Here is a 27,689-nt window from a genome sequence, read left to right as displayed (position 1 = left end):
AAATCTTTAGAGATAAAAAGTCTCATTTCAAGTTGCATTTATCTAACACTAGTCAAGTTGAACAAACATCTTTTCAAATGATTCTTCGTCATGCTATTTCCTCAGTTAATTGAGAATTCACATCTTTTGTCCACTTTTTCTTTTGGGTTGATTTGCAGAAGTTCATATATTCTGACTACAAACTATTTGTTTGTTTAATATATATATTGGAAATCAGTTTCTCCTAGTCTCTTACCTATCTTTTAACTTTGGTCATACAGAAGTTTCAAATTTTGTTATAGTCAAATTTATCACTGTTTTCCTTTATTTCCTCATTGTTTTTGGTCTTCTTAAAGAAGCCTTCCCCTACCTCTAGATATCATTTTCAATGGCTGCATAATATTTCATTGTATGGATATACCATAATTTGTGAAATTCTCTCTCACTATTGAAAATTTAAGTTGTCCCATCCTTTCACTAATATAAATAATGCTATGAAAAACAACAAAGTGTTCAATTTGATATTTTTAAATATATATCTTAGTTCCTAGCAAAATGAGCATAATAAATGTATCTTGAATGAGGGAGGGGAAAATGCAGGACATTTTTTCCACACTCACTCAAGGCATGTTAAAAAAAATGCAGCCCAAAGTACACCAAATTATTGGAGAATTAGCTCTACAATTCTACTTCTCCTTTAGCCCATCTAATAAAGAGTTGACTCTGCCTCTAAAATCTAGGCATGGAAGTAAAGTTTCATCTTCCCCCTAAGGTTGCCTTTCCAAAGGGTGTGACAACTAGCTGAGACAGGCCTTTAACCACATACCTGAGTCATCCTTCTTATTGTGACTTCAGTTTTAGGGTGCCCTTTGCTTGGTGAGTCTTCAATGTTTACTTCTTAGAAGGTGGTAACTGAGCCTGAGAAGACGAGGTAGATGGAAGAGAAGCCTCCGGCTGGGCTGCCACAGATTTGTAAGAGGCAGCTCTACTTCCAGCAAGTGGAGCTTCATATGTTGGAGGTGGGGCTTCATTTCCAGCTGGTGGGGCTCCATATCCTGCAGGCAGAGCTTCATATGTCACTGGTGTGGTTCCGTATCCCACAGGTGGGGCTCCATATCCTGGTGGTGGGGGTCTGTAGACCACAACTGGGTATGCTGAGAAGGAAAAAAATCAGTTAGTCATTTTTAGACTAGACAAGGAATAAGTAAGAAAGAGGTAGAAGATAAAAAATAATACTGAAGCAAACTGACACAGGAAGAGAATTCAGGCAGAAAAATGCAGAAGCCATATTCTTCAGCCATCACCAGCTGAAGGCTTTATCGTTTCTTGTTGTGGAAGAATTCAAATCAACATGAAAACAACCCTATAGTTATATCTCTACATTACTTATAGTTGTACCCAGATACATACTTAACTTAATAAAGTTTGTTTTGATGATAAAAAAGTAATAAATGTTCAATGAGGAATATGTATTTGGGAAATAGAGAAGAGATAAATTTTTAAAAGTCATCTATAATTCCATCATCAAAGACAAAAACTTAATATTTTGGTGCATTTATTGGTAGGATCTCTGTTAATCTTTTTTATACAATCATGATTATAACAAACATACAATTTTTTAAAAATCTGGCTCTTTTTACTTGACATTATGAGAAAGTTCTTTATATTATTAATGTATTTCATAAATTAAAAGCTGGACTATATTTTATCATGCTGATAAGTGCTACTTATGATAAGTGCTCCCTGGTTGTTGGAGAGCATGTTGCTTCCAAATTTCCAATTAATATTATAATAAACATGGGTTTTATTTATTTCCTTGGCTACATTCCCTAAGTAATTTAACTGTGTCAGTGTGAATGGACAACTGTCAAGTTATTTTTCTATAATCCATATTTATGTTTAAGCTATATAGAAAACACATTAAAAGAACTGTCTTAAAGATGCTCAAAGAACTAAAGGAAAATGTGGAGAAAGTCAAGAAAATTATATATGAACAAAATAGAAATATCAATAAAGAGATAGAAAACCTAACAAGAAAAGAAACAAACAAAAAAATTCTGGAGCTGAAAAGTACAATAACTGAAACGAAAAATTCACTAGAGGGATTCACATTCAGATTTGAATAGGCAGAAGAAAGAATCAGTAAACCTGACTACAGGACAATAAAAATTGTTGATACTGAGGAACAGAAAGAAAAAGACTGAAGAAAAGTGAACAGAGCCCAAGGGACCAGTGGGACACTACCAAGCAGACCAACATACACATTGTGGAAGTTCCAGAAAAAGAAGAGAGAGAGAAAGATGTAGAGAAAATATTTGAAGAAATAATGGCTGAAGACTTCCCAAATCTGATGAAAGACATGAATATAAACATCCAAGAAGCTCAATAAACTCCAAGTAAGATGAACTCAAAGAGATCCACACTGAGACACACTATAATCAAACTTTCAAAAGCCAAAGATAAAGAGAGAATCTTGAAAGCAGCAAGAGAGAAGTGAATAATCACATACAAGAGATCCTCAATAAGAAAGTCAGCAGATTTCTCATCAGAAACATTGGAGGTCAGAAATAAACTGTCCAACAAGAATCCTATATCTGGCCAAACTCCTGTGAGAGTGAGAAAGAAATTAAGATGTTTCCAGATAAACAAAAGCTGAGGGAGTTCATTACTACTAGACTTGCCCTGCAAGAAATGCTTAAGGGAGTCCTACAGGGTGAAATGAAAGGACACTAGACAGTAATCTGAAGCCATATGAAAAAATAAAGATATCAATAAAGGTAAATCATTGAGCAATTATAAAAGCTAATATTATTATAACAATGGTTTGTAATTCCATTTTTGTTTTCTACATAACTAAAGAGACTAATGCATTTAAAAGAATTATTAGGTCATGTTTTTTGGGGCACAATGTATAAAAATGAGTTTTGTGACATCAACTGAAAGGGGTGAAGACAGAGGGGCTGTAAAGGTACAGAGTATTTGTATGTTACTGAAGTTAAGATGGTAAAAATTCAAATTAGTGTTATAACTTTAGGATGTTAAATGTAACCCCCATGGTAGCCACACACACACACACGGAACAGCTATGAAATATAAACAAAAGGAAATGAGAGTAGTGGGAGTCAAGATGGCCGTGTGGGAAGACATGGAGTTAGCAGTTAGCATCTCCCCACAACTAAGGCACCTGCCAGCCGCTGGTGGGGGACTCCGATGCCCAAGGAGACGGGAGGAACCCCAAAGTGAACCAGTAGGTCGTAGGGAGACTGAGTGGGGAGGAGAAGTGGAGGCCAGACAGGATCAGTGCCCCTGAGGCTGGGGAGATCAGGAGAAGCAGGCGGGAGGGACTCTCTGGGAAGAGCAGAAGAGGAGCGGAGGGTGATTGCCTGGCCCACTCGGGCCGGGGAGCCTGCTGAGCTCCCAGACTGGTACCTCCCCCTCCAAAGCCCCATCCAGGCCGCGTGGGTCCTGGCGGCATAGAAGGGAGGTCAGGGAGTTCAGGAGTCAAAATCAACTAAACACAAAAGAAGACAGTAATGCAGGAAATGAGGGACAAAAACGCTATAAGGCATATAGAAACCAAATAGAATGACAGAAGTAAGGTCCCCATCATCAGTAATTACTTTAAATGTAAGTGGATTAAATTCCCCAATCAAAAGACAGAGATTGGCAGAATGAATAAAAACTCATGATTCAACTACATGCTGTGTGTATAAGGGACTTATTCTAGATACAAAGACATAAATAAATTGAAAGTAAAAGGATGGAAAAAGATATTCCACATAAATAGTAACCAGAAGAGAGCAAAAGTGGCTATACTAATATCAGACAAAATAGACTTTATATCAAAAAGATTACGAGATAAAGAAGGAAATTACATATTAATAAAATGTTCAATACAGCAAAAGGATATAACAGTTATAAACATTTACACACCTAATGAGAGACCATCACATATATGAAGCAAAAACTGACAGAACTGAAGGAAGAAATAGACAATTCTACAATAATATTTGGAGACTTCAATATCCTTCACTCACAATGATGGCTAGAACAACCAGACAGAAGATAAATAAGGAAATAGAGGACGTAAAAAACACAACAAACCAACTGGATCTAACAGACATATATATGACACTCTACCCAACAACAATAGAATACACATTCCTCTCAAGTATACATGGTACATTTTTCAGAATAGAACATATATTAGGCAACAAAGTAAGTCTGGATAGATTTTAAAAGATAGACGTCATACCAAGTTTGCTTCTCTGACCACAAAGGGATGAATTTACAAATCAACAACAGAAGTAAAACTGGAAAAATTACAAATTTGTGGAAATTAAACACCGCACTCTTAAACCACAAATGGATCAAAGAAGAAATCACAAGGGAGGTTAGAAAATACTTAGAGATGAATGAAAATGAAAACACAACATACCGGGACTTCCCTGGTGGTCCAGTGGCTAAGACTCAGTGCTCCCAATGCAGGGGGCCCGGGTGTGATCCCTGGTCAGGGAATTAGATCCCACAGGCCACAACTAAGAGTTTCCATGCCACAACTAAAAGATCCCACATGCCACAACCAAGACCCAGTGCAGCCAAATAAATAAATAAAAATTTTTGAGCTTTTAAAAAAAATTTTTTTTATACAGCAGGTTCTTATTAGTTATCTATTTTATACATATTTGTGTATATATGTCAATCCCAATCTCCCAATTCATCCCACCACCACCCCCCATAATAAATAAATATTAAAAACAAACAAACAAACAAAAAACACCATATACCAAAGCTCAAAGGATGCAGCAAAAGCAACGCTAAGGGGGAAATTTATAGTTAAAAACACACTAAAAAACAAAAAAGATACTAAGTCAACAACCTAACTTAAAAACTTAAAGAACTAAGAAAACAAACTAAATCCAAAGCTAGCAGAAGGAAGGAAATAATAACAATTAGAACATAGATAAATGAAAAAGAGAACAGAAAAACAATAGAGAAAATCAGTGCAGCCAAAAGCTGGTTCTTTGAAAAGATCAACAAAATTGAAAAACCTTTAGCTAGACTGACCAAGAAAAAAAGAGAAGATTCAAATTATTAAAATTAGAAATGGAAGTGTGTACATTACTACTGACTCTACAGAGATAAGAAGGATTATAATACACTACTATGAACAACAGTATGTTAACAAATTGGATAGCCCAGAAGAAATGGATAAATTCCTAGAAACCTAAAACCGATAACACTAAATCATGAAGAAATAGAAAATCTGTATAGATCTAGTAAGGAGACTGAATCAATAATTTTAAAAAATCTCCCAACAAAGAAAACACCTGGACCTGATTGTTTCACTGTTGAATTCTACTAAACACATAAAGAACTAATACCAATCCTTCTCAAACTTTTCCAAAAAATTGAAGATGAGGGAACACTTCCTAATTCATTTTATTACCTATTGTGAATAATGCTTCTATGAACATGGTGTACAAATGTCTCTTAGACCCTGCTTTCTATTCTTTTGTTATATACCCAGAAGTGGAATTGCTGGGTCATTAAAAATTTTTTTAGGAACCTCCATACTATTTTTCACAGTGGCTGTCCCATTTTATATTCCCACCAACAGTACATAAGCATTCCAATTTCTCCACATCCTTGCCAACATTTGTTGTTTACTGTTTTTTTTTTGATAGCAGCCATCCTAATGGGCAAGAAATGAAAACTTATGTTCACACAAAAACCTGTACCAAAACCTGCAACCAACCGAGATATACTTGAGCTGCTGAATGGTTAACCAAATTCTTGTACATCTATACCATGAACTATTACTCAACAACAAGAAGGAACAAATTATTGATACGTGTAACAACCTGGGTGAATCTTGAGGAATAATGCTGAGTGAAAAAAGTCTATCCCAAAAGCTTACATACTACATGATTCCATTTATATAACAACCTTGAAATGTCAAAATTATAGAAATGGAGAACAGATTAGTGGTTGCCATGCGTTAAAGAGGAGGGGGAGGAAGGGAAACAGGTGTAGCTATAAAAAGACAAACAGGAGTGATCCTTGTGGTAATGTAAATGTTCTGCATTTTTATTGTATCCATGTCAAAACCCTGGTTGTGATATTATACTATAGTTCTGCAAAATGTTACCAGTGGGAGAAACTAGGTAAAAGGTATAAAGAATATCTCAGTATTATTTCCAAAAATGTATGGGAATCTACAATTATCTCAAAATAAAAAGGTTAATTAAAAAACCATAATTATAGCAATAAACAATCCAAAAAGGAAATTAAGGAAACAATTACGTTTACGATAGCATCCAAAAGAATAAAATACCTAGGAATAAATGTAACCAAGGAGGTAAAAGACTTGTGCTTTGGGACTTCCCTGGTGGTGCATTGATAAGACTCCACACTCCCAATGCAGGAGGCCCGGCTTCGATCCCTGGTCAGGGAACTAGATCCCACATGCGTACCACAACTAAGAGTTTGCATGCCACAACTAAGGAGCCTGCATGCTGCAACTAACACCCAGTGCAACCAAATAAATAAATAAATATTTTTTAAAAAGACTTGTGCACTGAAAACTACAAAACATTACTGAGATAAATTAAAGAAGACCTACATAAATAAAAAGAGTTCCTATGTTCATGGGTTAGAAGACTTAATATTAAATTAAGATAGCAATTCCTCCAAAACTGATCTACAAATTCAATTCAATCCTTATCAAAATTCTAATGGTCTTTTTGCAGAAATGTAAAAGGTGATTCTCAAATTCATATGGAGCTATAAGGGACCATGGAAGACCAAAACAATATTGAAAAAGAAATACAAAATAGGAGGACTCACACTTCCCTATTTTGAAACTTACTACAAAGTTACAGTAATCAAAGCAATGTGGTACTGGCATAGGATAGACTCATATACCAATGCGAATAGAACTGAGAGTCCAGAAATAAACCTAAACATCTATTACCAATTGATTTTCAACAAGGGTGCCAAGACCACCCAGTGGGGAAAGAATAGTGTCTTCAACAAATGATTCCTGGACAACAGGATAAGCACATGCAAAAGAATAGAGTTGGACCCTAACCTTACTCCATATACAAAAATTAACTCATAGAGACTTCCCTGGTGGTCCAGTGGTTAAGACTCCGTGCTCCCAATGCAGGGGCCCAGGGTTCGATCCCTGGTCAGGGAACTAGATCCTGCATTCCGCAACTAAAAGATCTCGCGTGCAGCAACAAAGATCCCATGTGCCACAACTAAGACCCAGTGTAGCCAAATAAATAACTATTCTTTAAAATTAAAAAAAATTAAGTCATAATGAATCAATAACTGAAATATGAGCCAAAATTATAAAACTCTTTTAGATGAAAACATAGGGGTAGATCTTCATGACACTGGACTTGGCAATGGATTCTTAATTTGATACCAAAAGCACAAGTAACAAGAGAAAAAAATAGATGAATTCATCAAAAATTAAAACTTTTGTGCATCAAAGGATATTCTCAATAATGTGAAAGATGACCTACAGAATGGGCAACATATTTGCAAGTCCCATATCTGATAAGGATATCCAGAATATATAAAGAACTCTTACAACTCAAACAATGAAAAGACAAACTACCCAAGTTAAAAATGGGCAAGGACTGGAATAGATATATCTCCAAAGAAGATATGCAAATGGCCAACAAGCACATGAAAAGATGTTCAACATCATTGATCATCAAGGAAATGCAAATTAAAATTATAATGAGATATCTCCTTACAATCACTAGGATGGCTTTAATATAAACAACAAGCCAAAAAAAAGGAAAATAACAAGCATTGGCAAGGATGTGGAGAAATAGGAACTTGTACATTGCTGGTGAGAATACAAAATAGTGCAGTTGCTGTGGAAAATAGTTTGGTGGTTCCTCAGAAAAGTTAAACATTAAATTACCATATGACCCAATAATTCCAAACCTAGGTATATACCCAAGAGAAATGAAAACTTATGTCCACCCAGAAACCTATATACAAATGTTTATAGGAGCTATTATTCATAATAACCAAAAGGTGGAAACAAGCCAAATGTTCATCAATGGATGAATGGATAACAAACTGTGATACATGCAATGGAATATTAGTCAGCCACAAAAAAATGAATAAAGTACTGATAATGCTACAGCTTGGATGAACCTGAAAACATTATGCTAAGTGAGATAAGCCAAACACAAAGGTCACATGTTGCTTGACTCCTTTTATGTGATATACACAGAATAGGCAAATCCAGAAAGACAAAAAGCAGATTAGAGGAAACCAAGAGATGTGGGGAGGGGACAATGGGGAATGATTACTTAGTGGGTATGGGGTATTCTTATGGAGTGATGAAAAAGTTTTGTTTTGTTTTTTTGGCCTTGCCACGCAGCATGAGGGATCTTAGTTCCCCGACCAGGGGTCAAACCCACGTCCCCTGCAGTGGAAGCGTGGTCTTAACCACTGGACTGCCAGGGAAGTCCTCAAAAACTTTTGAAACCAGAGAGAGCTGACGGTTGCACAACATTGTGAATATGCTAAATACCAATGAATTGTACATTTAAAAATGGTTAATTGTATGTTATGTGAATTTCAACTCAAAAACTTTTTTATAAAACTTTAGCAACACTTACTTTTAGATTTTGAATATTAGATTTTAGTAACCCTTAAAAACTAAGGTAACTATTAAGACTATAGATAACTATCCTTCAGTTGTATACAAAACTAAATAAGCCGATGGACATGTATGTCACGCTCCAAGGAGAACCCAAGAAACAGCCTGCATTTGGGGGTCTGCTGTAACCTGTTAGGAGACTTTTTGTGGTCCACCAACAGACTGTGGACCACAGTTGAGAATCACTGATCTATGTCTCCTGGGAACATGACTCAGCAGCTATGGACAGGCATGACTGTTAAAGGAAAGTGTACAGGGCATAAAGCCCAGGACTGGAGTCCTCAGTGAGGTTGAAGGGTATGGCACAAGCATGATGGCTATGCTTGTGTGAAAGGGGAAGGGGGAAGTTGGCAAGAGCACATGTTTCCGCTCAGGCTGTAAGCAGGAAGTGGCTGTTCCCACTGATGGGAGTTGCCCAGGTATGCTCCATATTTGTACATTATAGTTAAAAGTAAACCTGAAACGGAAGCCTGGTCACTCACTGACTTGCCACTGGGTTTTAGTCTGGAAATGAAGTCATGGACTCAACCATTTTCCAGCCCCCCAAACCTCTGCTGCTTCTCCTGCAGCAGAATTGGAGGCAAGGTAGCAGTGAATAGATCTTTGAGCCCCTGGCATACTTTTCCACCTCCCAGGAAGAACCTCCATGCCATATCTTACCTGGACAAGGCGTCTGTTGGGTGCACATCATGCCCTCTCGTGCAGTAATTATATAGAGTCCTGAAGTGCCGAACCAGTAATTTACACTTCCAAGTGGAATTCCTCTGGCAGCTGAGAAGACAAGTTTGGCAAAATAGGGACTCTTTAGTTCTTTTAAGTCAGATGTACAGCAGCTATCAACCAAATAATTAACAGAGTATTAACCATCACCTTACATGTGTGTCCAACAATGTTCCCAGGATACAAGATTAAACATATATATTGCCCTTGTCCTCAACTGTATGCTTCTTGAAGGCAGTGATTGTGTATATTTGCCTGTGCTTATTGAAGGCCTAGATAACACCCACCATGATAGGTATTCAGAAAAAATTTCCAAGTGAGGATTCTATCAAGTTGGCAAGATAAGTCCATTAAAGACCAATGTAATGGCAGTACTGAAGAAAGCACTTCTGTTTGTCTCCCTCTGCATCTCTCTTAAAAGGACATTTTTGATGGTATTTGGGGTCCACTTGAATAATCCAGAGTAATCCCCTCATCTCAAGATCCTTAATTATATCTGAAAAGACTTTTTCTTTTTTTTTTTTACAAACAAGGTAACATTCACAGATTCTGAGGATTAGGACACAGATTATACCTTGGGGAGCCATTATCAGCCTGCCACACTAATTTCTGGCCTATGGCATATGATCAGAAGTAATGTACACTGCTTCCAGGCCTGACCCATGAAAACTTCCCAGGTGAGATCTTTACTGTCTTCCCCTCTTTTCTGGCTACCCAAAGAGGTCTTGGAAGCCATGTGTTAACGATGGCAGAGACTCTATTACCCTGGGTCCCTGAAGGGCTATGTGGAACAGAGCCCCCTTTCACTCCTGCTGATTGGCCTTTATATAAGCAGTAATATCCATTATCTTAAGCCATTGATAATTTGGGGTTTATCTGTTTCAATAGCTAGCATTATCTTAACTAATTCACTCTGAATCTAAAGTTGCCATCCTTCCCTGTTACCCTCCCTTTCGATATTCTATTAGTATCCCCTTTCATAATAAGTAATTATTTTATTCACTTACATGTTTGCTTATTTCTTATATGACTCTCACTAGACCGTAAGTTTAACAAAAGCAGGGACTATGTACTTATGTCTCGTTCACTGTTGTGTTCCCAATTGTGTCTCCTAGTGTTTGGCACACAATAGGTACTCAATACATGTTTGCTAAAAACTTAAATCAAAGAGCCCTGACAAAGCAACTCTGCTGAGGGGAAAGGAATCTTTCCTGGTCAAATAATCAGATCATGATGCATGATGGGTGTTTAATTAATTCCAAAGGCCTCAAGGAAGCCCATTCACAAGACCTGACTCTTGCCAGGGGAGTAGGCACAGGTTTCCACATCTAAACCATGACATAATCAGACCCAGAGCAGTTCCAGACATTGGGCCAAGTTCATATAAGTTGCCTAAATCCTTTCCAAGGGGCTGTGCAATGGCTGAGACACTGACCTACATTTGCAGGCCAAGAAGCAGAACTTAATGAGAGCACAAAGAGAATCCCCTGAAGTTGCCTGACCCTTATCTCATAATCCTAAAAATAAGCCCCTCGGTACTGTGAGGCCAAAAATAAGAGTGAACTCAAGACCCAGAATGCAATTGTCCCGAGTTCCCCAGACATCTGTAGCAAAGGGGAAGTGGATTTCCAAGTGTCCCCTGACCCGGATTCTTCATAGCTACACTCCCTCTGTCTGTAGGACACCCTGTTATCCAATGTCAGGCTTCCAGATGCTGTCTGCCCTCTGGACCATGAAGAGCTGCTAGTTGGGTACAGCTTGTGAACTCCTTGGCCTTTATATATTTGCACTGTATTTTTAACAGTAACTGCAACAAATTTTCTTACTCCTCAATTTTCTCTAATATGGTTCTTCATCACCTTTCTTCTCCAGCAGTTCACTGAAATCTCTTGATAATTCTGCCAAAAACCTCAAATTTCCACATGCAATGCACATTTTTCAGTCTTCATTTTACCAAACATCTCTCCAGCAGCTGACAGATGACCACCCAGTAATGCTTGAAACTTTCTCCTCCCTTGACTTCCAGGATAATGAACTCACTTGATTCTTCTCTTACCTCTCAATCAGCCCCTTCTCAATCTCCATTGAAGGTCACCCCTCCCTACCTATCCCTTAAATGTTGAGGACCCTGAGCATACCATCCTTAATTCACTGAATGAGCCCATCATTCACATGGCTCCAGAGATGACCTGTGTGCTGAGGATTTCCAAATCAGCGTCTTGATACAGTGCATCTTTGGAGCTCCAAGCTGCATGTCCACTGCCTTTAGCAGCTTGTGTACCTCACACTTAATATGGTGCAGGGGTTAAGAGTGTAGGCTCAAAAGGACACAACATCACTTATACAGTATTCCTGCCAAAATACGTGACCTGAATATAGTCATGAGGAAACAGACAAACAAAAATTAAGGGATATTCTACGAAACAATAAGGCTGTATTCTTTTTAAAATGTCAAGGTCATGAAAGACAAAAAGAAAGGCTGAGCCCAGACTAAAGGAGACCAAAGAAATAGGACAACTGAATTCAACATGTGATCTGGGATTAGATCCTGGATCGGAAAAAAAAAATGCTATTAGAATTAGGAATAGTAATGATCAATCATTGGAATCTGAATAATCAATAGTATTGTTTCAATGTTAAATTTTCTGATTTGATAAGCACACTGAGGTTAGATGAGAGAATGCCCTTGTTCTTGGGAGATACACACTCAAATATTTAGAAATGAAGGAAATGATCTTTATGACTTACTCCCAAATAGTTCAAACAAAAGCAGAAAAAAAAAAAAAAGAATAACATAAAGCAAACGTGGGGACTTCTCTACTGGCGCAGTGGTTAAGAATCCGCCTGCCAACGCAGGGGACACGGGTTCGAGCCCTGGTCTGGGAAGATCCCACATGCCGCGGAGCAACTAAGCCCACGCACCACAACTACTGAGCCCGCGCGCCTAGAGCCCATGTTCTGCAACAAGAGAAGCCACCGCAATGAGAAGCCCGTGCACCGCAATGAAGGGTAGCCCCCGCTCACCGCAACTAGAGAAAGCCTGCGTGCAGCAACGAAGACCCAACACAGCCAAAAATAAATAAATAAATAAATTTATTTTTTTTAAAAAAGCAAATGTGGGAAAATGTTAATAATGGGTTAATCTAGATGAAGGTCCATGGGAGTTCATTGTAATATTCTTAAAACTTTTCTATAGATCTGATTTTTTTTCAAAATGAAAAGTTTAGAGAGAGAGAGTAGGTTTAAGGTTCAAATTCCAGCTCCACCACTTGCTAACTGTATAGCCTTGGGAAATTATATAACCATCACTGACTCAGTTTCCCCAGCTATACATTGGGGATAATGATAGAATCTACATCATAAGTTTTTGTGAGGATTAAATAAATTAACACATGTAAAGGCCTTGGAACACTGCCCAGTATATGATAAGCATTCAATAAATGTTAGCTAGTATTACTTACTATGTCTAAAGTTGAACTCATTTCCTCTCCAATTTAGACTATCTCTTATACTCTTTTTTTTTTTTTTTTTTTTTTTTGGCCACGTCGCTAGCGGGATCTTAGTTCCCTGACCAGGGATGGAACCGAGTCCTAACCACTGGACTGTCAGGGAATTCCCTAGACTATCTCTTATACTCTTGACTATGGTCTATAGCATCATGATCCAGTCAGTCTTCTAAGGTAGAAAATTCACTACATTCTTCTGTGTGTCCCCAGAACTTTGTCCATGCCTCTATTACAGCACATGCCATAAGATAGGATAATGTATTTGCATATGTCTATCTCTACTGGACTGTGTTTGTCTCAACTAGATTGGAGTTGGGGGTGGAGAAGGCAAGGGAGAAAGGGGAAGAGCATTCCAGACAGAGCAAATAGCATGAAGGCTCAGAGATGGGAGAGCAAGGCACAAAGAAATCCAGTTGGATTGGAGTACAAAAGGTGAGAGAATGAGGGATATAAAGTGAGGCTAGATTGAATTAAAACATAACATAAAAAGATTATTTGTATCCTCTGGTACATCCATTAGATCAGTGCTGCAGGGCTTGATGGTACCTCTTCCCATGCTTTAGTCCCATGGAAGATGGGAATTAAACCTAAGAGAAGCAAAGGCAAAGTCAGAAAGGAGAGAAAAAAAAAACCATGCCAGAGGAAGAAGAGCCAAGGCAACCCTACCGAAAACAAGACTACTCAGTGATACATGAGACCGGCACTTAAATGGACAAAAGACTATCAGGTATAATTAGTTGTTCAGGTGTCTGACGGTAAGCTCCCATTAGATTGCAAACTCCTTCAGGACAGGGAGGGACTAAATCTTGTGTTCCTAGCACGTAGTATGTTACTTGGCACATAGTCGGTAGGCTCAGGAAATGCCCACTGAATACATGTGCAAATATCAACCGCCTGACCACAGAGGCCAGAAGTCGTCACTAGTTAACAGTCTTACTTCAATTACACAGGCCCCCAAACCCCAAAGCGCTTGATAATTTTATCAGCATCGCTCACCAGCAGAGGCAGCTTTCATCATCAGCTGGGCAAATTCAATGGCACCTCCTTTTCTGAAGGATAATTTAAAAATAGCCTGTCCTTCCCAGCCACCTGGAGGAAGAAATGGCACACACTCACTAAGAGGCTGGCATGCTGTAACAGAAGGACTGCCACAAACACCAAGAGAAGTACTATCCAATGAAGCAGGGGCCAAGTCTGAATCTTAAACCTTCTGGAAGCTTTTGAGAAAAAATACACTTCTGAGGGGGGACACTTACCATCTGGAGCTGCCTGAATGGTTCCTTTAATGTAGTTGGGGGCAAAGATTGGTTGTTGAATGGTGCAATTACTCATCAGACCAAATGGCATCATAAAAGAAAGCATGGGGTCATTGACTAAGTGTGAAGTCACGAAGATCACCTAAGAGAGAAAAGAAACTTTGGAAAAGGAATGCAATTTGTCCATGGATTGAGACATATAAGAGCAATTCTGAAGTTAAGGCTGCTTTGGCATTCTGGCCTAATTGAGAAACATCACCAATTTTCTTCCATCACACTTCAACATGGAAAATCTCAAAGGAGAAATGGTTTAAAATACTTTGAAAGTCAATGTTTAACCTGTCTCCATTTTAAGGAAAACAAATGCAGAGTTAATCAGATCAAAGTAGAAGTAGAAATTACCCGGTATGAAGCGAGAAACAATGTTCCTTTTTTTGTACCATTAAAGAGATCAGATCCCACTGGTTGCTGTAGGAAGGAGAGGTCCACATCCTGACGCTGTTTCAAGACACTGCAGAAAAGACAGGGCAGACAGCACACAATTTAGAATCTATATAAAATTATACAAACAGAGCTCTTAGCATAGATCCTAGCCTGGAGGGAGATTTTAATAAATGTTACTTGCTGCTGCTGCTGCTACTACTATTTTATTAAAATAGAAAGGAATTTAAATGATCTTATTCTCTGAAAATTCACACTTCTTCTTCTTCATCATTGGGTTCTTTTTTTAAAAAAAATTGGTTCCCCCACTCTTTTATTAATTAATTAATTAATTAATTATTTTTGGCTGTGTTGGGTCTTAGCTGTGGCACTCGTTATCTTTCATTGTGGCTCACAGGCTCCTCACTGCGGCACGAGGGCTCTCTAGTTGAGGTGCACGGACTTAGTTGCCCCACAGCATGTGGGATCTTAGTTCCCCGACCAGGGATCGAACCCACCTTCACCTTCATTGGAAGGCGGATTCTTTACCACTGGACCACCAGGGAAGCCCCATTGGGTTCTTCTTTCTTATCAAACCTAATTCTATTCTTAATGTATATTCATTAATTCTTCTACTTCTTATGCAGTTGGTATAAAGCACTTTGTTAACGGAAATGTTTCTTGGACTCTGGTAAAGAACGTAAGGCACACACAGAGTGCTCCCGAACCCTCTGACATGTTCCCTCTGTCTGTCGTGTTCTCCCTGCACTCCTAACCTGAAAAACTTGGACTCGTCCTATTCTTACTCATAGAATCCTATTGGGTTTTTTCCCTTTCTTAGTAATTTATATATATAAATTATAAATATATAAGTAGGTACTACTAAACATTGAAAGAATGAGTGAATGAAAACATGAATATAGGTAATAATGCAAGAAATATATGACATACATCACATAAATGGAACAAAAATACCATGGCAGTTTGGTGGAAGGAGAGATTAGCTCTTGGTTGAAGTAATTAGGAATGACTTTACAGAAAGGTTGACATTTGAGCTGATTCTTTTTTTTTTTTAGGCCATGCTGTGCAGCATGCAGGATCTTAGCTTCCCAACCAGGGATTGACCTGTGCCCCCTGCATTGGGAGTGCACAGTGTTAACCACTGGACCACCAGGGAAGTCCCATTGAGCTGATTCTTAAGAGATGAATAGTGTTTCAGTAGGCAGAAGTGAGGGTAGGGGAAAATCCTGATGGGGAGCAAACAGCATTAATGGAGGTATGCAGTGGAAAGAAAACTGCGTACTTGGGAGCAGCCTACCTGTGTGGATTCATCAAAACAGCATGGAAGTGAGACTGGGAGGAATAGTGAGATAAAGCTGGAATCATGCTGGGACTAGAGCTTGGAGACATCATTCAATAGGCAAGGCAGAACTGTGACTTGCAGCTGTCTCAGCAGGGAACTCACATGATCAAGGAAGTGGTGGTATGTCAGAGGGATCCATTTAAGAGTTCCTAAAATAGTTCTGATATGAGGTAATAAGAACAGGAACTAGGATGGTGGTGCATGGATAAAAAGGGCTTTTTAAGAGACTATGAAAAAATAGGACGTCAGCAAAAATGGTGGAATAAGGAACTCTAAATGTCAGCCTAGAACTCTAGAATTTAATCAAAAGTTTATAGCAACTAGGGGAATGTTTAATCAAGAAAAAAATAGTTGAATGTCAATAAGAGAGCTTTGTGCACTTTAACTTACCCTAGTACTATCCTCCACTCCCCAGTTTGGCAACAGCCTTGACAACACAACCCACAATCTCAGTATAGGTGCCCACTACTGGAGGGAGGAGAACAGACCTTACTGTGGTTGTCTGTTTTGACCTGTCCAGTGGCTTCCTAGAGGACTAGCTCTAAGGGCATGTGCCTAACTCAAAACTCTCTTAGGACTTAGGCAGCTACCTAGGGCACATTTGTCAAAAACATTTCAAGGCAAATGTGTTAGAGCTGATATCTGGGGCAAAGAATGACATTTTGGGCAAACAATAAAAAAACTGAAAAGTGAGGAAGGAAAGACTGGGAAATGAGCTGCTTTGAGGAATAAAGGCTTTGAAAACCTCTGACATGTTCATGGGAATCTAGAAAGCACCACACATACATTTTCAGGGCTGAGTTCATGCTCAGAAGAAACCTGAGAAGGCCCTAAAACTGTTACCTCTGGCTGACAGTGAGGCTCTGCTCAAGCAGGCAGTGAAAGCTAAGACAGAGTTTTAAACTGCCTAGCTGAGTGATAAAGACAGGCTCCAATACACACACACACACACACACACACACACACACACACACAGTCCATCTGCAAAGGCTGAGATTTTTGTTGTTGTTGTTCCAAACATACAAGTAAACTGTCAAATCACTAGCTAGCCTCTAAATTAACATAAAAGAGGCCACACATGTCATTAGCCACACATGACAAAGAATAGAGACGTTACAAAATTAGTTCAGAAAAATCACTAAACAGTAACTACAACATGCAGCAACAACACCCTGTGGAAGAGGGAGAGTCTGATTTCCAGAGTTGCCACATTATAATTTTTAAAAATGTCCAGTTTTCAACAAAAAAAAAATCATGAGGCATGCAAAGAAACAAGAAAGTATGGGACTTCCCTGGTGGTGCAGTGGTTAAGAATCCGCCTGCCAATGCAGGGGATGCGGGTTCGAGCCCTGGTCCGGGAAGATCCCACATGCCACAGAGCAACTAAGCCCGTGCACCACAACTACTGAGCAGGCACTCTAGAGCCCATGAGCCACAACTACTGAAGCTCATGTGCCTAGAGCCCATGCTCTGCAACAAGAGAAGCCACCACAACGAGAAGCCTGAGCACCGCAACGAAGAGTAGCCCCTGCTCACCTCAACTAGAGAAAGCTGGCACGCAGCAATGAAGACCCAAAGCAGCCATAAATAAATAAATAAATAAATAAATAAATAAATAAATAAATAAATAAATAAATAAATTTATTTATTTTAAAAAATTAATTGAAACTGCCCCTGAGGAAGCCAAGAAATTAGATTAACTAGACAAAGACTCTAAATAAACTATTTAAAATATATTCAAAAAGTTAAAAGAAACAATGACTTAATAACTTAAGGAAAAGGATGAAAACAATGTCTCATCACATAGAGAATACAAAAATAAAAAGATAGAAATTATAAAAAGGAACCAAATAGAAATTCTGGAGTTGAAGACTATAATAACTGAGATAAAAAGTTCAGTAGTGGGGGACTTAATGGCATATTTCAGCAGGCAGAAGAATCAGTGAACTTGAAAATAGGTCAATTGAGATTAATAGTTACTACCTGAGTAACAGAAAGAAAAAAGAATGAAGAAAAAGGAACAGAGTCTAACAGACCTGTGGAACACAATCAAACATATCAACATATGTATTATGCGACTGGCAGAAGGAGAGGAGAGGAAAAAAGGGGGAATAAAGAATTTTTGAACAAATAATGTCCACAGTTTTCCCAAATTTAATGAAATACATGAATCTACACATCCAAGCTCAACAACCTCCAAGTAGGATAAACTCAAAGAGATCCACACCAAGACACACTGCAATCAAACTGCTGAAAGCCACATACAGAGAATCTTGAAAGCAGCAAGAGAAGAAAATTATCATGCACAAGGAATCCTCAATAAGACAAACAGCTGACTTCTCACCAGAAAATATGGAGGTAGTGGGATGAAATATTCAAAGTGCTAAAAAGAAAAAAAAATTGTCAACCAAGAATTCTATATCTGGCCAAACTATCCTTCAAAAATTAAGGAAAAATTAAAACATTACCAAGTGAACAAAAACTGAGAGAGTTTATCACTACTAGATCCGAACTATAAGAAATTCTAAAGGAAGTCCTTCTGCCTGAAATAAAAAGACACTGGACAGTAAATGAAATCAACATCAAGAAATAAAGAACACTGGGAAAGATAATTACATAGGTAAATTAAAAATCAGTATTAATGCATTTTGGATTTGTTCATTTCATTTCATCCTATATGATTTAAAACACAATTGCATAAAACAATAATTATAAATCTATAATGATGAGCACACAATGTATAAAGATGTAATTTGTGACAATCACAATATAAGAGGGCAGAGCTATGTAGGAGTAAAGTTTTCACATATAATTAGAACTAAGTTGGTATTAATTTGGACTAGATTGTTATAAATTAAGATGTTAAACATAATCTGTGGGGCAACCACAAAGAAGATAACTAAAATACATGCACCAAAGGAAATGAAGAAGGATCAAGATGGTACACTAAGAAATATCTGTTAAACACAAGAAAGCACTCATGGAGGAACTGAGGAACAAACATGATATAAGAAATATAGAAAACAAATAGCAAAAGAGCAGAAGTTAAGTTCTTCCTTATCAATAATTACATTAAATGTAAATGGATTAAAGTCCCCAATTAAAAGGCAGAGAATGGTAGAATATATATTTTTTTAAAACATATTACCACTATAGACTGTCTACAAAAACTCACTTGAGATCTAAAGACACAAATAGGTTGAAAGTAAAAGGATGGAGAAAGATACTCCATGAAACAGTAACCAAAAGAGAACTGAAGTGGCTATACTAATACCAGAAAAAAATAGACTTAAAAATTATTACAAGACAAAGAGGAATCTTCTATAAAGATAAAAGGGTCAATCATCAAAAAGATACAACAATGATAAGCATGGATACATCTAACAAAAGTCAACTAGACCTAACATATAAGGACACTCCCCCCACAAAGGTAGAATACACATTCTTCTCAAGTGCACATGGAACAGTCTCTAGGACAGACCATATGTTAGGCCACAAAACAAGTCTCACGAAATTTATGAAGACTGCAATCATACAAAATATCTTTTATGACTACAATGGAATGAAATTAGAAAAAAATTAAGTGAAGGATATCTGACAAAGTAACAAACATATGGAAATTAAACATCACATTCTTAAACAACCAATGGGTCAAAGAAGAAATCATAAGTGAAATTAGAAAATACTTCGATCTAAATGAAAGCAAAAGCATACATACCAAAACTATTTAGATGCAGCAAAAGCAGTGCTTAAGAGGGAAATTTATAGCTTTTAATGCCTACATTTTTTAAAAGAGAGATTTCAAATTAATAATCTAACTTTCCACCTTAGGGAACTAGAAAAACAAAAGCAAATGAAACCCAAAGCTAGCAGTAGGAAGGAAATAATAAAGACTACAATGGAGATAAATGAAATAAAGAATAGAAAAATAGAATCAATGAAACCAAAGTTAATTCATTGTGAAGATCAACAAAATGTACCAATCTTTAGCTAAACTGACCAAGGAAAAAAGAAAACTCAAATTACTAAAACTATGGATGAAACTGGGGATGTCGGGCTTCCCTGGTGGCGCAGTGGTTAAGAATCCACCTGCCAATGCAGGAGACATGGGTTCAAGCCCTGGTCCAGGAAGATCCCACATGCCGCGGAGCAACTAAGCCTGTGCGCCACAGCTACTGAGCCTGCAAGCCACACTACTGAAGCCCACTTGCCTAGAGCCCATGCTCTTCCACAAGAGAAGCCACCGCAATGAGAAGCCTGTGCACCACAATGAAGAACAGCCCCAACTCGCTGCAACTAGAGAAAGCCTGCATACAGCAACGAAGACCCAATGCAGCCAAAAATAAATAAATAAATAAATAACATTTTTTTAAAAAAGCAAGAAGGTGGGGATGTTATCACAGACCTTACAGAGATTTAAAATAAGATTATAAGAGAATATATGAACAATTGTATGGCAACAAATTAGATAACATAGATTAAATGGGTAAATTCCTAGAAAAAAACTACCAAAATTGACTAAAGAAAGAAAATTGGAATAGACCTATAACAGGTAGAGACTGAATCAGTAGTCAAGAAACTTCCAATAAGAAAAAACAGAAAAATACTGATGTAAAAAATCCTCAAAAAAAAAATACTAGTAAACTGAATATAACAACACATTAAGAGGATTATACACCATGACCAACTGGGATTTATCCCTGGAATGCACGGATAGTTTAATATATGAAAGTCAATCAATAAAATAAAAACAGAACTACCTTATGATCCAGCAATCCCACTACTGGGTATATATCCAAAGGAAATGAAAATAGGATAGCAAACAATTATCTGTGCTCCCATGTTCATTGAAGCATTATTCATAATAGCCAAGATATGGAAACCATGTAAGTGTCCATCAATGAATGAACAGATAAAGAAGATGTGAGATAGATATATATATGCACAGAGAGAGAGCCACACAGAGAAAGACAATACTGCATGGAATCACTTAAATGTGGAATCTTTAAAAAGTCAAACTCAAAGAAACAGAGAAGTAGGGTGTTGCCAGAGGCAAGGGGCCAGGGTGGGGGGCTGTGGAGAGAATAGGGACAGGTTAGGAAAAGAATAAAACTTAATATAAAAAAATTTTTTAAATATATAGATTTTTTAAAGAAAATCAATCAATGTAATCTACCACATTGACAAAATGAAGGACAAAAAACCACATGATCATCTCAATTGATGCAGAAAAAGCATTTGACAAAATTTTACACTCTTTCATGATAAACACACTCAACAAACTAGGAATCATAGGAAACTACACCAAAATAATAAAAGCCATTTATGAAAAGCCCACAGCTAACATCATACTCAACGGTGAGAGATGAAAGCATTTCTTCTAAGATCTGGAAAAAGGTAAGGATGCCCACTCTCACCACTTCTAATCAGCATAGAATTGGAAGTCCTAGTCAGTGCAGTTAGGCAAGAAAAATAAATAAAAGGCATCCACATTGGAAAGGAAGAAGTAAAATTAACTCTGTTCACAGATGACATGATCTTATATGTAGAAAACCTTTAAAATCCACACACAGGGGGCTTCCCTGGTGGCACAGTGGTTAAGAATACTCCTGCCAATGCAGGGGACACAGGTTCAAGCCCTGGTCTGGGAAGATCCCACATGCCACGGAGCAACTAAGCCCGTGCGCCACGGGCTTAAACTACTGAGCCTGTGCTCTAGAGCCCACGAGCCACAACTACTGAAGCCCGCATGCCTAGAGCCTGTGCCCTGCAACAAGAGAAGCCACCACAATGAGAAGTCCGAACACCACAACCAAGAGTAGCCCCCACTCGCCACAACCAGAGAAAGCCTGCATGCAGCAGCGAATACCCAACACAGCCAAAAATAAATAAATAAATACATAAATAAATAAATTTATTAAAAAATGAACAACTCAGCAAAAAAATGGAGAACATTTATGAACCAAGAAAATTTACCAAATACATATAAATAGCCAATAACCATAAGACAAAAATAATTTCATTAGCAATTAAGCTTTAAAAAAAGATTTCATTATTCAGATTCCATGATCAGACTGGCAGAGCTATCAAAGATTAACATAGGGTGTTGGCATTGGGCACTCAAAGTATTACAAGGAATGTAATTTGATATAATTCTGTAGGGTAATTTTGCAATAAATGTACTTCTATTTATAAATATATTAAATATAAAATATATTTAATATTTTAAAATATTTTGACAAGGATTTTCATATTAAAAATATATTTTTAAAATATTTTTTAAAACATCTGTGTCCTCTGATCCCACAATTCCACTTTCAGGAATATATCTGAAAGAAACATTCTGACAGGTGGGCAAAGATAAATCTTTAAAAAGTTCACTGCAAAAAAAAAAAAAAAAGTTCACTGCAGCAATGACATTAAAATCAGACTATCCGGGACTTCCCTGGTGGCGCACTGGTTAAGAATCCGCCTGCCAATTCAGTGGACACGGGTTCCAGCCCTGGTCTGGAAGATTCCACATGCCGTGGAACAACCAAGCCCATGCACCACAACTACTGAACCTGCACTCTAGGGCCTGCGAGCCACAACTACTGAGCCCGCGTGCCACAACTACTGAAGCCCGCGTGCCTAGAGCCCATGCTCCGCAACAAGAGAAACCACCGCAATGAGAAGCTTGCGCACTGTAATGAAAAGTAGCCCCCACTCGCCGCAACTAGAGAAAGCCCACGAGCAGCAATGAAGACCCAACGCAGCGAAAAAAAAAAAAAGAAAGAATATATCCTCCTTTTCAAAAAAAAAAAAAAAATCAGACTATCCCAGATACGGGCTTGAGCAAATATGTATGCATACTGGAGTACCAGACATTGAAAATAATGATGTAGATAACGATACTGGAAAGCATCCCTAATACATTGGTAAATGAGAAAAACAAGTTACAAAGCAGTCTGACAGGGGAAGGTGTGTATATTTCCACAAGGGAAAGTACAGAAGGATGCATACCAAAATGCAAAAAGCACTGGATGTAGGAATTTGGGGTAATTTAAAATTTTTCCCTATTTTTCTACATGGTTTTACCTGCACACATTTTTGAATATGGATTTAAAAACAAACAAAACTCAATGTCTTCCCTTTTTACCAGTAGAGTCTGGCCCACACATTTATGACTTTTTAGCTGGGATCAGAAAAAAATCTCCACGCAACACAGCCAAGCTGTGATGAATTTCTCAACTGTGTATTGTGAATAGTCCAGAGAAGTCAAAATATAACCAATCTTCTCCCTCTCAAGCTATTTCTTTAAAGTGGTTTTTATCCAGGAAGCCAGAGCACCTACAGAGACTTCTTTGCTGAGAAGAAAGAAGAGAAGCAGTCCTTTTCCTTTCAGAGGGGCAGCCAGAGTAGAGAAGTGAATGCACAGTACCTAAGTTCAGAGCTCTCCCACATGCACTGGCCATGTGATTTTAAGCAAATTACTTCTCTTTCAGTTTTCCCACCTGTGAAAGGAGGAAACGAGTACTGATCCTCATTGCAGATAGAGCATTGCAGATAGAGCATTGCAGAGAGCAGATAGAGCCCGTGCACAGTGCTCGGCTATGGTTAACCATTCAAGAGCACGCAAAGGACCCCACAAACGTAATTCAAAGGACCATAAAATCAGTATATGTCACAATTTTTTAAAACCATGCTTCATTCCCTGCCTCCAGCACACAAACAGAAAAGCAGACAGACAAACTCGTAGCCTGAATGAGAAGACACCCAAACACCAGATTAGAAGTGGCTTCGAGGCACAGAGCCACAGGCACACAGGTCAGCGTTCTCTAGGCCAGTGTGCACGCGGTCAGAATGGTGGGCAATCATCTCCTACTACAAAACTGAACAAACAGCAGCGGTCCTTCAGGAGCAAGGGAGAACCTACCGCCTTGACGGCGCGTATAAATCTGTCAAGAAAATATTCTGGGGAAGGAAGCATAGAAAACAGATCTGGACATCAGCAGTTGGTACTGACTTAAAGGGTCTTCCCGACAGATGCATTCAAAGCGACGTAGGTGTGCTCTGCCTCACCTGAGCACAGCCCTGGGTTTCAGAGTCTCACTGCTAGGCGAGCGCAAAGGAAAATGAGGGCAAATCGGAGCAGAGAGGAGCACTTTTAAGAAGTGCCGGGGAGATGGAGCAGGCCTCTGGAAAAATGGGGGCGGGGGATGAAGGAGGGGAGTGGAGCAGAGTCGAGGTGTTAGGTGGGGAGGTGAAAATGGGCGGCTCCGGGCTGCGCCTGACAGAGGCGAGAGGAGAGGGGCGAGCGGCGGTCACCGCTAGCACCACACAGAGCGATCGGTGCAAACCCCAAGGCCGCATGGGAGGCAAGAGAGCATCCTTCTTCCTAGACGCGTCTTCTTCCGGTCCTGATCTTTTCAAAAAAGTAAGACCAGTCATCTCCTTGGTTGGGGCGAAGACGAGAGAGGGCTTTTCGAAGTTCTGAGAGTGAGGAGAGGCCCCTGACAGTTCAGGATCCTTCCAGAAAGATCCCAAAGACACTCACGCCTCTTCTACCTCCCAGAAGCCTGGGACCTTGTTCCCGTCACTCTACAAAGGTAGCGCACTAACAGCGGCCGCACGCGACCCGGAGGGTCGGTGCGACTCCCCACTCCCACCACTGCACGTCCACCTTTCTTCTGAGGCAGCACGCGCCTCGCTCCCTGAGCACGCGCCCTTCACACGTGCGACGGCCCCCGCTCCCGCTTTCACATCCCGAACACCCGCGAGGCAGCACGCGCCCTAGCGTCGGGGCGGAGCTACGCCCGCTGCGCACGCGGAAAGGGCGGGAAAGTCCCTGAGGCGCTGAGAGTTTGCGAGCCGCCAGTTCCCCGTGCATCTGCTGCCTCCTCTGACAGCTCCGCAGGCTTCCTTTCACGCACCTTTCGCCGAAGGGGATGAGGGCCCCACGACGGTTCTCGCTGTGGCTCTGGTTCACCGCCATCCTGCCCCAGGGCCGCTCCTGCCGCCCCTCAGATGGGAAGGGGCGGGGCCTGTGCCAAGCTGTTGGGTGGGGCTCTGAAGGGGAGGGCGGAGATTATGGCGTAAGGGACTGAGGCGGCTGGTCACGTGAGGGGCCTTGGTCAGAGGACCAGGCGGAGTCAAGGTTGAGAGCCTGATGGGAAAGGGGGCGGGTCCAGGGAGTTGACTCCACCCCCGGAGCGCAGAGGAGTGAGTGATGAGGGGCCTCCTCGACAGCGATTCGCTGTCTTGGCCCCTACGTGGCTGCCCCCCTGCCCACGGGTATGAACTTGAATTGGTCCTGTCGGGAATCAAAATTAAAAGTGGAATTTTCCTACCCCCTCCCTGGCCTGAGTCAGGAAGCTGTTGCCCTTTGCAGAAAGGGTCAGAACGATTCCTCACCTCTCCTAAGGCGAGCAGAACTTTCTTCCACCAAAGAAAGCCTGGGATCAGAGCCGATTTCTTGTGAGGCAGCATCCGGGAAAGGGTGCGTGAGCTGGGTCAGGAAATCAAAGGGGGAATTTCGACCCTGTGTGAGTCCGTTCCAGCTCCAAGATGGAGAGAGCCTTTTGTCTCTGTGGCACGCATCATACCTGCCCTGCCTCCTCCAAAGGGTGACTGTGAGGATCAGGTGGGATACGTTATACCAGAATTGCTTTTAAGACTAAAATGTTGTATGTATTCTTATTTCCTTTAAGCTTCACCAATAGCACCAGAGGGCTTCAAACAGAAGGATGTTAACATCTTCTGGACTACCTACCATATTTCATCAAATTTAAGATGTTGTCAATTGTAAAATGCACCATTTTAAAGCGTAACTCGAAGGAAAAAAAGTTGCCAAATAAACGGACATCAGTTGTAAGATGTATGCTGATTTCAGAAATATATGTATTTTTTTTTAATTTTTTTTTTTTTAGTCTGCACCAAGCATAATGCAAGATCTTCCCGCGACCAGTGATCGAACCCGTGTTCCCTGCATTGGGAATGTGGAGTCTTAACCACTGGACCCCCAGGGAAATCCCAGGTATATATATACTTTTAAAGCATGATTACAATAGGAATGGCGTGAAGCAGTGGAACAAGCACTGAGGTCTAGGCCCTGTTCTGCCTTGGTAACTAAGTGTACAACCTTGGGCAAGACGATTATGCTTTCTGGACTTGTTTCCATATCTGTTTGAAGGAAGAACTAGAAGAACTCTTAGGTTTCTTTCAGCTGTGATATTTTATGATTCCCACACTGCTCTGTCACTCAGATCTTCTCACTTCCCTCCATCTTGGTGTGGCCTTGCCGTTCTAGTTCCACACCTCATCCTTTTACTTTAATGACTCCAAGGGCCTGCTGACCTCTCTTCCTCTAGTCTTGACTCCCCACCATTCATCTATACCTTGTGCTCACCCTACAGAATGTTGAGGAGCCAAACACAGTTGCACATGATTGTCACATTCAAATTCAGAGAGATAATATACAGGTAGAGTTGTGTTATTTGCTGGCTATAGAAGAGAGTGTGAACCTCAGAGAGAGGAAGGATTGGTTTAAGTTTGAAAAACACAATACAAGCTAGTGCTTTAAGTTTAGCTCTTAAAAGTCTTCACTGCAAAAAAGGCAGGTCTCTAGGCAAGATAGGTCCACTCCTTTCCTAGATTTGGTTTTATGCCTTCTGGAAAAAGGAGGGTGAAAGCTAGGAAATTAATTGAATGAAAATAGACATTGTTTCCATTGGAGGAGACAGGCTATGCAGAGCATAGCATCCCTCAAGGTAAAGTGTGATAGCTCCATCACTCATTTTGGATACAAAACTCCAGGGAATAATGACGGGGATCCAACTTCATGCCACCTGAAGATGAACTGACCTCACAAAAATTTTTCCATCTCTAATTTCTGTGTCTACTTCTTACCAAGATGGTCCCTGTCTCACCCTCCACACATGGGTGAGATGATGTAATAGCTAATTTGGCCAAGGATTGAGGAGCAAAAATAAAACACAGTTCAGTTATTGTTCAAACAGCAATGTTTAGTTGTACAACACATAAAGTCTAGCAACATTTACACAACCAGTTTGAGCGTCTGTTTGCTTACTTTCAATTGGGAAAATTAACCATAATGTCACCAAAAGGTTGGCTGGGACTGGTAACATTTAAGAAATGGGTCCTTCTTGCATCCCCTAGGCTTGGGCCTCTTGCTCCATCAGGACTTGGTTGTAGATGAATGGCCCACAAGTCACCAGCCTTGGAGCAAGTTGTGTCCAGGTGGAAATGGGGCAGTGGGCAAGGGGTATTCCATAAAGACATAGTGTGTGGGGCGGTGGCAGCCGACATTCGCAAACATTCATGCATCTGATGCGGGGCTGTGCCCTCCACTGGGGATTTTCCACTAGCCTATAGTGACCAACTGTGGCCAGGCTGATTCATTGCTCACGTTAACAGAGTGGGGGAGGGGGTGGGGTGGAGTAGTCAGGGTGGGTGGGAAGAGATTCCCTCTTATTGCTAAGTGGACAGAAGGGTGCTTTTTTCCTCCTAGAGTTCACATCCTGTGACATTCTGGAGTTTTGTGTGTGCATTTAGTTCTTATTTAAAGTTTGAGGATAAGGAAGTCAACTCCAGGAATGTCTCAGGAAAACCACGCTCCCTAAGTGGCTGCATTATGGGGCAGGGAGGGTGGCCTCCGGGCCAGCCACAAGCAGTGATTTTTTAAAAAAGTGATCCTAGCCCTTGCTCCGCCACATCTGTAGTGACCCATCCTTATAAATAAGCTTTGAGCA

At 39.8% G+C, this 27,689-nt stretch overlaps 1 protein-coding gene across 1 annotated transcript; it reads right to left on the bottom strand.

Annotated features, from left to right (window-relative positions):
* Positions 1-870: 870 nt before the first annotated feature.
* On the bottom strand, positions 871-24,913 carry WBP2NL (WBP2 N-terminal like). Its single transcript, XM_068561767.1, has 6 exons — positions 24,852-24,913; positions 14,559-14,667; positions 14,157-14,298; positions 13,897-13,989; positions 9,335-9,445; positions 871-1,133 (listed from the first exon to the last, which is right to left on the bottom strand). Exons 1-6 carry the CDS (start codon positions 24,911-24,913, stop codon positions 871-873), a joined length of 780 nt encoding a protein of 259 aa, XP_068417868.1.
* Between the last annotated feature and the right edge of the window lie 2,776 nt (positions 24,914-27,689).

The sequence above is a fragment of the Eschrichtius robustus genome, chromosome 13 (assembly GCF_028021215.1).
Source record: "Eschrichtius robustus isolate mEscRob2 chromosome 13, mEscRob2.pri, whole genome shotgun sequence".
NCBI classification, from domain to species: Eukaryota; Metazoa; Chordata; class Mammalia; order Artiodactyla; family Eschrichtiidae; genus Eschrichtius; species Eschrichtius robustus.
The sequence above is the reverse complement of the archived record's forward strand: the minus strand, read 5'-3'. Positions and strand labels throughout refer to the sequence as shown.

Excerpts from the sequence above, each read along its gene's own strand:
- WBP2NL (XM_068561767.1), bottom strand. The coding sequence starts at position 24,913 with ATGGCGGTGAACCAGAGCCACAGCGAGAACCGTCGTGGGGCCCTCATC. Across the intron at positions 14,668-24,851 it reads CTCATCCCCTTCGGCGAAAG|TGTCTTGAAACAGCGTCAGG; the intron begins GTGCGTGAAAGG and ends TCTTTTCTGCAG. Across the intron at positions 9,446-13,896 it reads GATGAAAGCTGCCTCTGCTG|CTGCCAGAGGAATTCCACTT; the intron begins GTGAGCGATGCT and ends TTGTCTTCTCAG.